We start from the raw sequence: 16,739 nt of genomic DNA, 5'->3' as shown, positions 1-16,739 counted from the left end.
CCGCGCCTTCCTCCTCCCCTCCCCGCCTGCGCCCGGCCGTGCTTTCCCGGCGTGCCCCGCGCGCTCCCTCGGCGTTGACGTCACCGCAGCCCGGCGCCCGCCGCCATTGGAGTTGGAGGCTCCGGCTCTGTCCCTCGCTGCGGGCCGACGGCGGCGGGCAGGCCCGGGCAGCGCGGCCCGGGGGCATGTGAAGAGACGGGGCCGGCAGGGTGAGGCGAGGAGGAGCGGTACGCGGCGCCGGCCATTACCGGGTCCCCGGAGGAGACGTCGAGCGGCGGCCGCGCGCGCGCCTGCGGCCCCTTTCCCTCCCCCCTCGGCCCCGGCCCCTTCCCCTCCCCGGCCGCCGCCTGAGGGGAGAGGCGCCGCCGCCCCTCGCCAGGCCCCGGAGCTCCGCGCCGCTCCACAGCGGCCCTGCCTTCTTCCCCCGGCCCTCTCTGCTGAACCACGGCGGCCCTGTACATGAATTATGTCTGCCACAAGCGTTGACCCTCAGGTAAGCGGCGAAGCGGAGCGCGGGGCCTGCCGCCACCCCGCCCCGGGGGCGGGGGTTTCCCTTGCAGGCCGGTGCCTGCGCCTGGCCCGGGAGAGGCTTTTCTTCTCCCTCCCGGCTTCTCTTGGAGCCTCGTCCTCCTCGTTAACTTCCCCCGTGGGCGCAGCACGTTCCCGCTGCCTTTCGAGGGCCGTGGCGATGTCTAAGGCAGGCCGGTGCTGAACGGTGCGGGAAACGGGCTCCTCAGCCCCGGTTTAAACAAGCCCTGATAAGTTGTTAGCCATTTTTATGAGCCTTCCTTATCCTTCCTCAAAAGCTGTGTGTTTTGCAGTGACAGTGTAAGCGTTTTTCTAAAAGTAACTTTTTTATTTCCCTTTTTTTTTTTTTCCTCTTTACCCCATTATGTGCCATGGCTTCCCAGAGACCGAAAGGACAGGATAATAAAGGTGAGGATCGCGCTGAGACCTGGTTGTTTAAATTGTTACTGTAACAGATGAGTTATGCAGGCACCTGTGTTTGAGCAGGACGGTATTGCTCTTAGTCCCTGTGGATAACATCTGGAGCAAAGGAAGTTGTGCTTTGGTTCAGAAATAATGTAAACCGTTATTTGTACAAGCTTGCTTGCGTCCCACTTAATGCTAACGAGTTTGCAGTGAGAAGGGCTATCAGTTAGTACTAAACATAATAATGCTCTTGTTTCCTTAAATTAAAGCAGATTTCTGCCTAAAGTCACAAGGATATACCTATTCAATATATACTTTTGTGTACTGTCTTCCTGCTATGTGAGTACAGTTGTGTTACTGTTTTGCTGTTGACTGATACGTGTTCTAGCTGTCATATTTCAGCCTACAAGCTTAGTTATTTAAGGAATTTTAAATTAAAAATAGTTAACTTCTGATGATATAATACACTTTTTATAATTCCTGTGCTTTATTTGAAAATAAGCTTAATAAGAAGTTGTCTAAGAAAATACCTTGAATGTTACTGTGATTGCTAATAAGTCTGTAACAGTTTAAACTTAGAAACTAACAATATTCAACTCATAAATGGTTTTTAATATATCTTAACTTGCCTTAGAAATCCATCTACTTCTAGTTACATAAAGATTGACACTATTTCCTGTGTTTGTAAATACACTTTTACCTTTACTCTCCCTGTCAAACTTACAGAAATATTCTGGTAAATTCCCAAACTTGTTTGCTAAACATCCTATCTGGTGTCCTGTTACTTTTAGTTTAGCTGTTCTGTGAAATAGGTAAATAAAGGAGTTATCACATCATGTCTTTCACCTTGTTTCCTTAAATTTAAAGCAAACAAATGAAATTATTTGAAGCGACCTAATAACAGTTCTGGTTTTGTATGTCTTTCAGTAATAGGTTTTGGATGCTTTTCACACATTAATTTATGCTTAAGTAGGTCTGATTATGGCAGATACCTGTTTTGCATATGAGAAAACGGAGACTTAAATTTTCCTGAAAATGTCTGGATACCAGGGCACTTGGCAATCATTATTTCACAATTAAATGAAACCTCACTTTGTCTTATTTTAGCCAACTTAACTTAAACAGCAAATAACACATACTGAGAAAACTGAATTAGTTTCTGAGAGTTCTGATTATGGACCAGAACAGTAGATGTAGTTTCCCAATATTTTCCACAAAATTCTTGTGAAAAATTATAAATTTTTTTATTCAGAGGTAATTCACATGAGTTATCTATTCACTGTTGACTGCGTAATTCATTTATTTATATTATAGCTTACAAAACTAAATTGCATTAAATTTAAAAATAAAGAGAAACCGTTGGGGGGAAATGTCATCCCTTGGTTTTTATGAGTCTTCACGCTGTGAATAAGAAACACGGCTTTTCATAAAATAACATAAGGTGTAACTCTTTACTGAAGTGCTATTAAGCAGTGTTATAATATGTTGTAACCTTTTTCTTCTAGTACAAAATGGTTCATTACATCAGAAGGATACAGTTCATGACAACGATTTTGAACCTTACCTTTCTGGGCAGTCAAATCAGGTTAGTGTATTTTTAACTTAGGTTTTTTTCTTAGGCATGCTGTTGGCACTCAATTCATAGGATTGTGTTGAGGGAGCAAATTCCTTAAATAGAAATGGAAAAAGAAATGACTAGCATATTGTGTTACTTGGTAATACAACTAGCATTTGTGCTCGCAAAGCTAATATTACTCTACATATCCAGATGGCCACAAGTGAAAATGAAGTTAATGCTCCTACTAGTGTCTGCTGATTGCTCCTCAGATTGCAGGTTATTGATACGGTTGGGCTGTGGCAGATTACTTGATCTTACGGCTCTTTGATAGAAGAGCTGCATGTGGGAGTCTGAAGGTTCTGCTTTTGGGCTTTCCCGATTTGTATCGTTTGTATAATCCTAGGGATTAGCATAGTTGAAATTTGGTTTTGATGCTTTCTTGATAGTTTGCGGAAGTTGTCCCACTTGCTCTTTACACTTCAGCAGACATGGTTTTCTTTCACACTCTGAAATGTCTTAAGAATAAAAAATGTGTTATTTCAAGATTAAGGCACTGTAATGTAAGCTCTCAATATAGTCTAGTTCATTATAATATATGTTAAAGCAGCATCCATGATTTAAATATTATCACTGAAAGTATCTTCCAATTGAAGTAATTTTTGACTTAACATTCAAGTCTTTAAAGTGAACAAAATGTATGGAAACTGGAGATGCAAAGGGTTTTCATTCACAAATATAAAATACTGTTTCAGAGAGAAACACCTACCAGAGGTGCATCGTTACTTCTTGGTAGAAAGGCTAAGTGTTATGTTTTAAACAGGAAATTTATAATTCAGCCTGAAGCTGATAGATGCCAGTATTAATATTAGTGACATCACTGCATTTGCCTGCAAAAGGCAATTATTCTATATGCTGAAACAAAATAGCATATAATGTGCTGTTTTGTTTGTGGAAGTTGTGATTTAACCTTGAGCAGAAACACTAGAGCACAGTACCAGTTCACGTACTGAGTATCGGTTATCTTCAAGGTGTATTAAACACTTTTGTTAGGGCAGTCAGGTAGAACTGTGTTACAAGTTTGTTTAGGATCACAGCAGCTTTCGGGAAGGGTGCAAACTTTAACACAGTATAGATCTGCTTGAGCTCGTTCCCATCCTGCAAGAAATCGAGGCACACCGCTGTGGAAGTCAGGACGAGGGTGTACATGAGAACATGAATTGTCTTCTGAGCTCTGCACTGTGTGGGTTCTGGCTCCCAAGATAAACTTCATAGTCCTCTGCAGCGTAGATGTGTGCTTCAGACTTACACAAAGTTACAGTGGTTTAGTGGGAAACGTTCCCTCTTCTCTGGAATTAAATGTACTGTATCACATATAAAAGCAGGAAATTTGTGGAAGAAAAGGAAGTAGAATTTTCTTTTTAATGCAAAATTAGTTTTGAAAGAAATTGAGGTTTTCACCTTTCTCTATTTTTTTTTAAATTCCACTTCATCACGTTTGTATGTAATTTTTAATTACTTAAAACCAAGATATGCTTTTCTAATGTGAAATGTACTGAACGTTAAAATTCATATAGAAAAAACGTAGAGCCATCTATTGTGGTTTAATTCTAGGAAATAAGTCTTAGCTGTCAACAAGTCCAATTATTAGGGGTAAGTGGAAAAACTGCTAGGGCTATTAGAATTTCCATAATTCTAATAATAATAATAATAATTCTAATGAAGCTTTCTTCCATGAAAGGGTAGCTCCATTGACCGATTTATTTAAGCTGCAGTTACAAATTGGCGTGCTACAAGAAACAATTGTGTAGGTTGTCTTACAGTTTTAAGTGGAAAGTGACAGTAGCATTGATTAGGACTGGTGTTTTTGTACTGAAGACAATCATGTTTCTGAACAAAGCCTTTTTATCTAGTTATACAGTCAGATTTTTTTCAGCCCGTTAAAATTACTGTAGAATATAAGTGACTTATAAAAAAAGATGTGAAACCAGCTGGGTATTTTGAAATACTTTAAGAAATTAAAGCCCCAGCTGATACAATAATATGTTTAACATCAAAGATCAAATGTAGGTTGCTAATACTGTGTTAATTTCATATTTTAAAAATACAAATTAGTCTTTAAAATTAGTGTTGAGTAAGTTATGTAAGCAAATAAAATATAAATGACTTCCATCTTTATGTTGAAGACTGCTCCTAAGTAGTGGTGCCTTCTTTTCTTTCCATAAGGGTTCTGGTATCCAAGTAGTGGTAGTTAATACAGATCATATTTGAGATGTGATAGCTTTTTGTTATAATAAAGCACACTGAAAGTGCTTTTAAAGAGAACTGAGTGAAGTATTCATATACAAAGTTATATTCAAAGCAGGAAAGGCATCCCCATGTAATGTCATCCAGAACCAAAAGATTATTTGTAAGTAACAGGGAACTGCTAACAAGCAGCCTACTCTGGGAGAAAGAAGGATTCCCTTCCTAATTAAGAGAATGGTTGGAGTTTGAGTGTTCTGGGTTTGTTTTTTTTTTTAATTAAAAAAGGGAAGGATACAGAAGGGTCAAGGATAAGTTTGTTGAAATAAATGTACTGCTGTTGCAGTGAAAGACTTCTGTCGGGGTTTCTTTTACACACTCTGGCATAAAGCCAGTCAAAATAGAGTGAATGTTTTGTAAGGATCTCTGCTGAAATTTCCTTTAATCTTGTTAGAATCCTTGTGGAAACGTTACAGGCAGTATGACAGGGGGTGAGAGTCTCAGGAATTGTCTAGAATCCTTTAGCAGAAATATTGTAGGGTGAAACACCTGCTTTCTCTAGGCTTATTTTTTTTCGTCTTAAATTCTCAATCTGTAGAATATATGAACATTAAGTATCTCCAAAGAACTATTTATGTCTCCTCCCTTTTATCTGCATTTGTTTTTATATTTTTCTGAATATTAGCACTTTGAGATAAAACACATAGCAATCTCAAAGTAAAGTCTTTTGGAAAAATGATGTTTTCATATGCTAAATACAGATTATTTTAGTTTGGGACTCTTAATAAATTTAATGCATTTTAGAGGATCTTCTCGTAGGAAGGTGGGTTGTGCATCTCTTGTTAATGATAGAATATGCAGATAAATAAAGGCAGCATGAACAGTGGCAGAGATTGTTTCTTTTGAATGAAGAACACTGGATTTAGGCTGTTTAAATCTCAGAAGTGGTTGCAATACTGTATGTAAGTCTTGGAGGCATTTTATAGTATCATTCTGTATGCAGAAAGTAAGGATATTGAGTAACACTGGCTTTGGGGTGTCATGGAAGGGAGTCATTCAAAAATCAGCAATACAAATTACTTGGTGTGTCAGGTGGGCATTATGCTTCAGCAAGGAGGTTTTTTACTTCATTTTTTTGAATGAGCTGAGAAATCATCTGATTTTTGGAAAAATGGCTGAAGTTCCAGTATGGTTTGGCTGATTTTTTTTTTTTTTTTTTTTAAGTTTGAAATGATGCAGTTTGAAACAATTATTAATTCCTCCTCTTAAAATAATCTTTCTCCATGAGTAAGGAAAGGCTGGCTACTGTTTGACTCATTAACAGGAGATGTTGACCTTGCCTCCCCCTCACTGATAATTACAGTTAGAGTGTCAGTTTGGAAAGTCCCCAATGTATATGCTTCCAGTTTATTTAAAGAGGAATAAAACCTGTTTTAGAATATTTTGCATTTGTTTTTTTGTGTTGTTGGATAGGGAAACATATGGAATGCTTCAAAATCGGGTGCCAGCAGAAGATTTAGAGTAGAAGGAAAGGCTTCTTAGAGTGGTCCAAGAAGCAGTTGAAAGGGAGGGAAAGCTAGAATTTCAGAGGGGGTCTGCCGGTTTATAACTGGTCTCTTATTTCCTAGAGTGGGAAAGATGGCCCGTTTGGAAGGACAGTCAAACAGTCTTGCACATTTGTAACTTTACTACTGAGGGAGGAAGAGACTTTTGCTAAAGGCTGAATGGGGTCTTTCTCAGAGAGTTTGGGTGGCATATACGACATGCCATATTTGCATGTATTTGTCTGTTATTTACCAGTCACCTTAATTTCAGTTTCTAGTCATTAGGTCTGCTTACAGCAAACTTGGCATGCTTCTTAGTGTGGGATCTCCCTGTGGTCCTGTCTATGTCAGAAGTAGTCGTTGCCTGTTTTCCTGCTTCGGGTGTGTTTTGCTTGTCAGGGACTGTTGGCCCCTCAAAACAATTCCATAATGAGGACTGTCATCATATTTTCTGTTATGTGTGCTGTCATATTAATCTAAAACTTCTCCCACATAGTGATTTGGAAGTACTAAATATTGGTAGTGCTGTGAGACACAAAATGTATTATATAAGTTCCTTGAAATACGTTGATGTATTGGTAGATTAAATAATTCGAGAAGAACCCACTAAATACCCTTAGTAATGTAAATAAGCTTACATGGTTTCAAAATCTTAAGTGCTAACCTTGTTGTGAGCCACTGGTCCCAGACAGTATTATAGATTACCTAGATACTGCATTTTAGTCCTGAATCTTTCCTAGAGTATGAACTAAGATCTGTAATTAGAAATAAAATTTCCTTGTGTCTGTTGTTCTTTTCTATTTAGTGATGAACAGTTTTGTGACTATTTATAAGTGAAGGTTTTTTAATGTCTGAAGTTACCTTTTTTTTTTCTTTCTTTAACAGAACAGTAGCTATCCATCAATGACTGATCCTTATCTGTCCAGTTATTATCCACCATCTATTGGGTTCCCCTATTCTCTCAGTGAAGCACCATGGTCTACAGGAGGAGATCCTCCTATCCCATATCTCACCACCTATGGACAGCTCAGTAATGGAGATCATCATTTTATGCATGATGCTGTTTTTGGACAGCCTGGAGGTCTGGGAAATAATATCTATCAACACCGGTTTAACTTTTTCCCTGAAAACCCTGCCTTCTCGGCTTGGGGAACAAGCGGATCCCAAGGACAGCAGACTCAAAGTTCAGCATATGGGAGCAGTTACAGCTACCCGCCTAGTTCACTGGGTGGTACCATTGTGGATGGACAAACAGGATTTCATAATGATACCTTAAATAAAGCTCCTGGAATGAACAGTATCGAACAGGGAATGGTTGGACTTAAGATTGGTGGAGATGTTACAACTTCTGCGGTGAAAACAGTAGGTTCTGTTGTCAGCAGTGCTGGGATGACAGGTGCCCTCTCTGGTAACGGTGGATCTAATGTAAACTTGCCAGTATCTAAACCAACTTCTTGGGCTGCTATAGCTAGCAAGCCTGCGAAACCACAGCCTAAAATGAAAACGAAAACTGGACCTGTAATTGGAGGAGCATTGCCACCTCCACCTATAAAGCATAATATGGACATAGGTACTTGGGACAATAAGGGTCCTGTGGCAAAAGTTCCTGCCCCCCAACAGATACCTTCTCCTCAGTCTGTTCCACAGCCACAACAACAAATTGTTCAGCCTGTTCCAACTCAGCCTCCTCCATTGACTCAGCCGCAGTATCAGACCCCTCAGCAGCCGCCCCAAAATCGCTGGGTAGCTCCTCGCAACAGAAATGCAGCTTTTGGCCAAAGTGGAGGAACTGGTAGCGACAGCAACTCAGCTGGCAGTACCCAGCCTAACCCTGTTCCAAGTGGTGAGTCCCATCCTGTCCTTGAAAAACTGAAAGCTGCTCACAGCTATAACCCTAAAGATTTTGAATGGAACCTTAAAAATGGACGTGTGTTCATAATCAAGAGCTATTCTGAGGATGATATTCATCGTTCCATTAAGTATTCTATTTGGTGTAGTACGGAACATGGCAACAAACGCCTGGACAGTGCTTTTCGGTCCATGAATAGCAAGGGTCCAGTCTACTTGCTATTCAGTGTCAATGGCAGTGGACACTTCTGCGGAGTAGCAGAGATGAAATCGCCTGTGGACTATGGCACCAGTGCAGGTGTCTGGTCTCAGGACAAGTGGAAGGGGAAATTTGATGTCAAGTGGATCTTTGTCAAGGATGTGCCCAACAACCAGCTCCGACACATCAGGCTGGAGAACAATGACAACAAACCCGTTACAAACTCCCGTGATACACAGGAGGTGCCCTTAGAAAAAGCAAAACAAGTGCTTAAAATTATTGCTACTTACAAGCACACGACCTCCATCTTTGATGACTTTTCTCATTATGAAAAGCGCCAAGAAGAGGAGGAGGTGGTGCGGAAGGTAAACTTATTAAAAAATTTATTTTATACACAGATATGGGGAAAATGAAATGTGAAGGCTGCTATGGTGGAAAAAATGTAAGTAGGAATTCAAAATGTTTTTCATACATATCAACTTGATGGTTTTATGTGTGTTTAACAACACAAAAAACAAACTAATGCTTGTTTGTCACAGTTTCATAGCAAATGAGTTTCAAAGCAGAAAGCTAAACAGTAATGCAGATAAAGAGTACTATGCCCCTTTTTTGGAGTTATTTTTTTACCTTAAAATGGTTAATAAACTAGAAAGTAGTTTGTTTCAGAATTGGGTTCTGCCAGTGATTGCCACTGAAGTTTTTTGTCTTATAGATACGAGGTGTTTTAGCACTGTTGGGCTGGAACTGGGCTATCAAAATTGATACCTGCATTGGCACTTGAAATTTGTACATCACCTTTAAGACCAGGAAACCTGATCTTGTTTGTTCAGTTGATCTCTCTGGGCAAGAAAGAGTTGCATAAAATTGCTGCAGTAGTGCTAGAAAGATGGCGTTTCTGCTGCTTGAGTCACTAGTATTGTTATTTGGGTAAATAAAGGCTTTCAGTTTCCAGGTCTAATCAGTCTACTAATTCTTGACAAGAAGCTTGGAGTGAAGATGCAGTCAGAGGAATTTGGGCAGTATCTGGGAAAGTGTAGTAAAAATTTAAATACGCTTTCATGACTCTCAGTCTACCACAACAGACATCTGTCCCTGTCCATCCTGTGACCTCAGTTTCAAGAATGCCTTTCTCTAATTAGGCAGTCTAGAAGTAATGAACTGACAAAATAGTAGGTGTTGGGTTTAGCTAAGTAACATTTAAAGTTGCTTGATACCGATAGTGTTTCATAGACTTTTTTGTATAGCATTTCAAATAAAGTGTTTGTTTGACAGGTTAGTTTAGTGCAGCTCACGCTTGCTTCAAAATCTTTTTGAAGCAAAGAACTAATGTGTGTTCCCAGAGCTTAAATTGAAGTTGCCATTTTAAAGGTTTTATTGCCATTTAAAAGTGCAGATAAAATTGCTTTAAACTGTCTTCACAGAATGTACCCTTAAATTATGAGAGAGGAGATCAATGTCTTAAAAACTTAACTTTTCCTAGCCATCAGATACGATGTGCGTAGCATACCTCAACACAGCAGGGAAGGAGAGCTTAAGATTTGAAGTTTTTTTTGTGTGCTCCATGTGGGGTTTCACAAGCTAAACCCTAAAAGCCTTCAAGACTTCATCCATTCAGTAGACAATTAGCAAATCTATGTTTAATGCAACCTGTGTTTTGAAGAGAGGTGCTCCCTTCTGTAGCAGAGAATCTTGAAGAAGTCAAAAGGCCTGGGTTCCTTTGTCCAGTGTTTACAGTGTATGGGAGGGGGGATTGTTTGGGTTTTTTTTTTTTAGTCCTGAGTCTCTGATTTGCTGCCAAGGCTGGAGGGGAGAATAATGTGCGTGTTTAAGGAGTGGGAGTACTGGGAAGGTGATAGGAGATCTAGTCTTGAACAGTTAACTTATTGGCTTGAGGAAGATCCAGGTGGCTGCGTACTGAATGCCAAACTTCATTTGCTTTGTGGTAGCTCGGGGCTGATGTTCAGCTATTGGGCTGATCCTGCTCTGGGTTGTTCTAACATACACAACTGTTTCCCACTTTCAGTTCGAGTGCTGATACAATAGTCTTACCCAGATCACTGCTTTGTAACAGGATCAGTTTTTCAAAATAATGCAGTTTTTCTGCCTCACTTAAAACTGAGGCTCTAGCTTGTATGACACATTCAGAAAAGAAACTCTGAAGTACAATTTAACATTTTTTTAGGTTCCTCCCAATAGCTTCGAAAATAGGACAGTATACAGGCAGCGAAGTACACAGAGGAAGATAATGGTACTAGAGAAGTAAAGCAGATCAACAATGAGGGAAAGCAAAATAAGATACTACTTGTTGAGTTACATTCTACAAAACTATTGTCTGGAAAGTTAATATTCTCCCCTTCACTGACTAAATTAATTTTGTAAGTACAACTGATTGCTAGAAGAGTTTCTTTGTAGCATATGCACACACTTGAACTTCTTATTGAGAAGTTTGTGCTAGTGAAGTTGAAGCCTTCCTGTTACACAAAGTTAACCTTCCCGTGACAAGAATTTTTGAAGAAGCTTATTGCCAGTTAAGGTATCTTATGGCCTAATTGACATTTTCAGGTGGATTTTGTATATGTGCCAGCTTAAACGGTTTTCAAGTTGCTGTGGTTTTACTCATTATACTTTGTTTAGCTGTAAAATCACTTTTTGAAATGTGCTTCCATTTCACCACTGTTGTGACTATAGAGGTCAGAATTCCTAAAAATCTACAAATGGAGACTTGAATGCTTTCATTTCATTTATACACAAGTACTTAGGAGGTAGGAATAACTTCGTGTAATTTGTATAATGCAAGCCACTAGCATTTCAGATACTTTTCTTTAGATGGTTACAATTTGTTGCTATGCAGTGTTTCTGTAACTAGTGTGTGCAGAGGGAGCTGCAGTGTGTGCTTGCTGAGTTTAACTGATCTAGGAACCTCTGTGTTAATGCCAAGTCATCAAATGAGGATTAGGCAGGTGTAATGCTGGATGAAATTCACTAAGTGCCAAAGATTCATCAGTGTTACCAGCGTTGCTTCAGGACTGTATCAGCATCTGGAATTGAGGGAAGACTTGTTTATGCTGGAATGTAAGTCCAGCTTTTGATTTGCTGTAGTGATAAACTCTTTGAGCCTAGTCTGGTGATCCAGAACCTGGGAAAGGAGTAACAGAAGGATATTGGTGTCTGGAATGAAACAGCAGGAAAGCACGTGGCTTCAAATCTCTCCTGACCCTCCTAGCATTTTTCAGTCAGTTTCCAGGGCCACTGCAGTGTCCACAAAGAGAGCAACTTCTGTGATAAAAGCTCATGCTCTTAAAATGTAAAAAAAGTTGCAACATGTGTGAGTGTGCTTCTTTAAAAAGAAAATACAGAATAATGTGGCATTGATTATTAACATTGCCTAGAAACATGCTTGCGTAGTCTTAAGAGAATTGTTTTCTGAAGTTAAAAAGCTTGTAAAGAAAATAAACTTGCTGCAGATTTTGATATTTGCATCTCGTGGTAGGACAGATGGGTTGATCTCCTGTCAGCAGCTCATCTTCGTAGACCTGTGTTTAACCAGATGGTCATAGTGACTGGACTGCTGTGCTCTCGGCTCTGATCTGTGTTAAGGCACTTGGCTATTCCAAGGTCTACGCCTTGGTATTGTGCTGGAAGAGCTCAGTAGTCTTATCTCAGAAAGCTCTTGAATCACCAAGCGTAATATTTCTCCCTTTGGGTGATTAAATACTGCAAAGTGCTAGCTAGTGCATGCTGGCACTTAGAAATACTCATTTTCTTCTAGCATTGTGTAAATATTTCCTTTCAGCGTGCTTTCTGTGAACACGTTCGTTGACACAGAACTTTGAAGGGTGAAATATTGTCCTTCCTCCAAAACTGTAGTTAAAAAACATTTCTATTTGAAGATTGATACTAATTGTGTTTCCTGATATAAAGAAAACATTTTTGTGTGTGTGTGTGTGAGAAGATGAATGCTTTCATCCCACTCACCTTAACAAATAAAGTTTAGTAGGAAGGTTGGCAGCTGCTTCGCACTGAGGTGAAAGGAACAGAAATTTGACAGGGATGAGTGTCTCCAGAATGGAAGCTTCTGCAGGTTTTGTGAAAACCTGGTTTTCCTGTGTCTGAAGACTATACCTATTAATGTCACGAAGGAGAAGTATGCAACAGGAGCTCCCCGATGAGATAGCAGAGAATTCCTCTGGAGAAGAGAAACTACGAAGGCTCCGGATGGGTCTTCAGAACCAAAATGAACAAAGCTTTATTAGTTGCTTGTTCTTGCTTGCAGAAGCGCGAAATAGCAGTAAGGAGGATAATTTGGGAGTCAGAGCTTCTAAAAAGCAGCTATGCTCAAGAGCACCAAGGGTTTTTGCATCAGTTTCCTCCCTGTCAGTTTATATGATTTCAGACACTTTAAAAGGAAGGCTCAGATTAGCCCCTGAGAGAGCAAGCAGGCAGCAAGGTAGGAGGAGCTGCTTAAAAACTTGCTCAGTAAATAGCGGTTTTACTGAATTATAAAGCCTGAGCTGAGTCTCTGAATGCGATGAGTGTACTTTCTAGGTACCAGGTAGAAGTCTCGGGTGCTAGCATGTCTTCTGTTTATGTGGGCCTAGTCCCCAGGACTTCCGTTTTTAAAGAAAGTGGGATTATGAGGGTCAGTGGATGACTAAATAGAAAAATAAAAATAAATTATGTAAGATGGCAGTGGGAAACAGTGGGCTGATGAGCATGGTGGGGCACTGAAGTGGAATAAATGGAATTTGCCACCTTAGAAATGGAAGTAGGATGGAATAATTACTTTTTTTGAAGCCTCAAAATGGGGTTGATGTGATTCAGTTTTAGATTCTTTCTAACCACCTTTTGTTTGAAATGTCAGGCAGCCGTAAGTTCTTTTGATTAAGAACATACGACACCAAATAGGTTCTGACTCTATCACTAAGAAGTGGCATTTCATTAACAGTTCATCATAAGTCAGCAATTAAGAGATAGATGGAATACAGATTTTTTAAAAGAAATTATACCACTTTCACCAAATCAACAAAACAGACCGTGTAAACAATTTTACTGATGTCTTAAATCATAGATTGAGAAGTTATGCTGGACTTTCTCGATGTAATTTTATTATTAAAATTGACACATCACAGCAGAAACAATTACAAAATGAATTTTATACAGAAAGATTCCACAAAACAAGTTAAATCTGAAGGCTTTAGTTTAGGAGTTGACTGTTGTTTATGCTTGGGCTATTTCACAATTTTCTTGCTTGAAGTAGTGTTTGGTGCCATATTGATGCATTCAAGTACAGTACGCGAGGTAGACTCTTCACATGCCTGTTTTGCACTGTACAGTCTGTTTTAAACACCTTTGGGATTAAATGGAAAACTGTAAGGCTGAACCCTTCCTATTCAATCTGCGTGGTGTTTTAGCTGGACAAATGTGCTGGCCTAAAGATGCAGCAGCATGTTTGATTCAGCAGGTCTTGCTGTCTTCTGCATGTTCTGCAGCTCGTGGGGCTCCTGAAACAATTATTGAGAAGTCCCCCTTTTGTGTTGCTGCGTTGCTCAGCGTGTCGGGGTAAGCCCTGTGCACAGCGTCAGCTCCGAATGGGCCGTTTGTTGCTGGGAGAGCACCAGTTAGGTGGAGACTGGCAGCTGCTGTGGGATGCCTGCAGGTGTCCCTTAGATTACCTGTAGCTGTTTTCAGGATTTGTGGTTAGCAGAAACTTTTGAGGGAGACCTCGAAGAGCCTGCTGGCTTCTGTACTAGAATGCTTTCAGAAATTCTTGGGTTGTTCAGTCCAGCCGTGATAGTTCTTACCAGACCATGCAAAAGCACAAAAATTTTCTTCCACTTGATGATGTGTGGGTTTTTTTTTTTTCCCCCTGACTTGTCAAGTATTTCCCAGTAACTAATCCAGAAAGCAGAATATTTCAACTCCCATTTCTGATTGGGAATGTTGATATTCCTTATCTTTCTTACCCTGACCTCGGTCTGCTGTCAGTTTGAAGTGACTGTATATGGATATTCATTCAGCTGTTCCACTTGAAGCTCCACTTCATATTAAGTTACCAACTCCTTGGCTTGTCAGGTATATACAACATATTTAGAATATGTAGCAGCAATTTTTTTAAAAAGTATATAATTGTCTGGGATCACATTAGTGCTGTTACCATACTAAAAACATTTTGCTTGTTCATTTAACTAAAATCTTAACTTTTAACTTTTTTTCTCTTTGCAGGAACGTCAGAATCGAAACAAACAATAAGAATAAACATATACAGTTTGATATATATACTAGAACTGATATTAAATTCGACTATGAGAAACAAAATTTAAGTATACTGGTGCTGTATCCTGGCATCAGGACAAACTAAAGCTTTCAGCTCCGATATATCTTCTCGTGCAGGGGAAATTAAGTTGTCGCATCTTTAAGTACGTTGTAGTTTATTTTTGCCCAAGTGGATCTGCATTAATTTGTATCTTTTTTTTCTATGTAAAATTCTGTAGAAATCATTAATAAAGCTGTGTCTGATTTTATTTTTTTAAGTTGATAAACAGTTATATTAACCTAATGTGGACCTATACATGAGCATACTAAGGGGTCAATGCTTCCCAAAGACTTTATTTTGGCACAAATTATGTTCCTAGCCAGATACAGAGATTATGGAGAATACATCACAAATCTTCCTTTATCCTCCTCCCAAACCCTTTTTCTTCATGGCGGAAGTAAGAAACTGTGCATTGATTTTTGTCATTTAAAAAACTTTTGAGATACTGCACTTCAGAATTTTGAAATGAAAAAAACTAAATTTCTGATCACTTTGTGCAGCTGCTATGCCTCTTTATTTATCTGTACAATTACACTTTTAAAATTGCTAATGCGCCATGTTGGTTTTTTCTGTCTAGTAGAAAATCAAATTGTCAGTGAAATTGTTTCTCTGGAGAATATTTCCCTTTCACATTCTGTTAGCCAGTGCTTCAGTGTGCATTTGTTATACCATATCCTGCCGGGAGTGAGCGAGATGCTTTCTCTCAGCCATAATTCTGCTTTACAGTTTTTGTAGCTTAATTAAATAATAATGTGATGCTATCAACATTGCAGGGGTTTTGGACAATGTGTTTAAACCTGTTTCAGCTTTCAGGTGTTATTAGTTAATTGCAGATCATTTTTAATCCTTACCTTCATTACTCCCTCCCACCCCCCAAATCCTAATACCATTTAAAGTTTTTTTTTATACCAATAATGCTGAGCTTTAACGTAGGAACTAATAGTACGGATAATACGATGGATTATGCCTCAGATGTTTAAAATTGACAGTGTGTATGTCTAATTTTTTTCTGTTGGATGAGTAAAAAAACCTGTTTTAAGAAACTGAATTTGCTGTCATGTTTTTGTGGAGTGAGGGGACCGTCGGAGAACCTGTCACCAACTGGAGTTCCAATTAAGCATGGAAATGGTGCTCATGTCCGCTGCTCTAGCACACTGAATCTGCACGTGTTTATTGTAGAGGATCTTTTACTATATTAGAAAGCAAGTATCTTCTGAATACTATTTACTCCAAAAGGACCTCCAATTTAAATAAAGTTTAATCTGTATCATTTAGACTTGTATTTAGAACGTATAACTCTGTCTCTGGACTGTTACTGCCTGTAAGGGGTAATGGACAGCATCAGATTAACTTTTTCCTCTAGGAGAATACAAGCCTTAATAAACAATACATATTTAGCAAGTTTGATGTCATTTTCATTTTTTCCCTACTTTCAGTTGTCTTCCTATATTGTAATCAGCCTTTATGCCACCTCATGAATTAAGTCTAATTTGAGAAGTGTTTGAATCGAATAGCTTAGATGGTTGCTGTCAGCACACTTGATGATTGCAGAAGGGTTTTGTAGGACGCTGCAGAAGACGTTTAAGCTGTTTTGAATGTTACCATTCCTCAGAGGAAATGCATTCGTGTACAGTGGCTGTCACTTGAACTTTCCTTTTTCCTTGTATGGTAGAGAAGCTGAAGAAAGACTTGGAAGTTGTCCTGTAGCTTTCAGGAGGCTGTATCACAGACACGGGGCACCAGGATGAGAAGAAAACTTTCCAAATACAAGTAAAGCTCTGAGCAGTTTCTTTTGCAGCGGTTGGCTGTACTTCCCAGCTCTAACTTTAGCAGTTTGGCTTGGTATCTTTTTTTTTTTCAACTGACTTTTTGAAGCAATGCTGCATTTCATAAACAGGTTGCCATCTAATAAAAGCACCTGCTGTTGGTTTCGGTTGTGAAGGCAGGACACTTGCAATGGTGAATTCCAGAGCCAAAATGAATTCGGCTCCGTCTGGCCCCTGAAGAGAGAAGTTAGTTATCCAACTATTATTTCTTTCTTTAGATCTGAAAAAAAAAAACAACCCTATCTCTGCTGTGATACAGCTATAGATTTCAGGTAGA

The 16,739-nt window shown here is 39.4% G+C and overlaps 1 protein-coding gene across 2 annotated transcripts; it reads left to right on the top strand.

Moving 5' to 3' along the window:
- The first annotated feature begins 61 nt into the window (after positions 1-61).
- On the top strand, positions 62-15,910 carry YTHDF1 (YTH N6-methyladenosine RNA binding protein F1). Of its 2 annotated transcripts, none has more exons than XM_075438591.1 (5): positions 62-493; positions 912-936; positions 2,439-2,518; positions 7,162-8,688; positions 14,546-15,910. In XM_075438591.1, the coding sequence occupies exons 1-5, from the start codon at positions 467-469 to the stop codon at positions 14,570-14,572; spliced, it is 1,686 nt and encodes a 561-aa protein (XP_075294706.1). In that variant the 5' UTR covers positions 62-466; the 3' UTR covers positions 14,573-15,910. The 2 variants fall into 2 exon arrangements, with proteins under 2 accessions (XP_075294706.1, XP_075294705.1); XM_075438590.1 differs by having other exon boundaries at positions 7,162-8,765.
- Positions 15,911-16,739: the final 829 nt, after the last annotated feature.

The sequence above is a fragment of the Opisthocomus hoazin genome, chromosome 18, assembly GCF_030867145.1.
Source record: "Opisthocomus hoazin isolate bOpiHoa1 chromosome 18, bOpiHoa1.hap1, whole genome shotgun sequence".
NCBI classification, from domain to species: domain Eukaryota; kingdom Metazoa; phylum Chordata; class Aves; order Opisthocomiformes; family Opisthocomidae; genus Opisthocomus; species Opisthocomus hoazin.
Note: the sequence above shows the minus strand (reverse complement) of the source record. Positions and strands in the feature narration are given on the sequence as shown.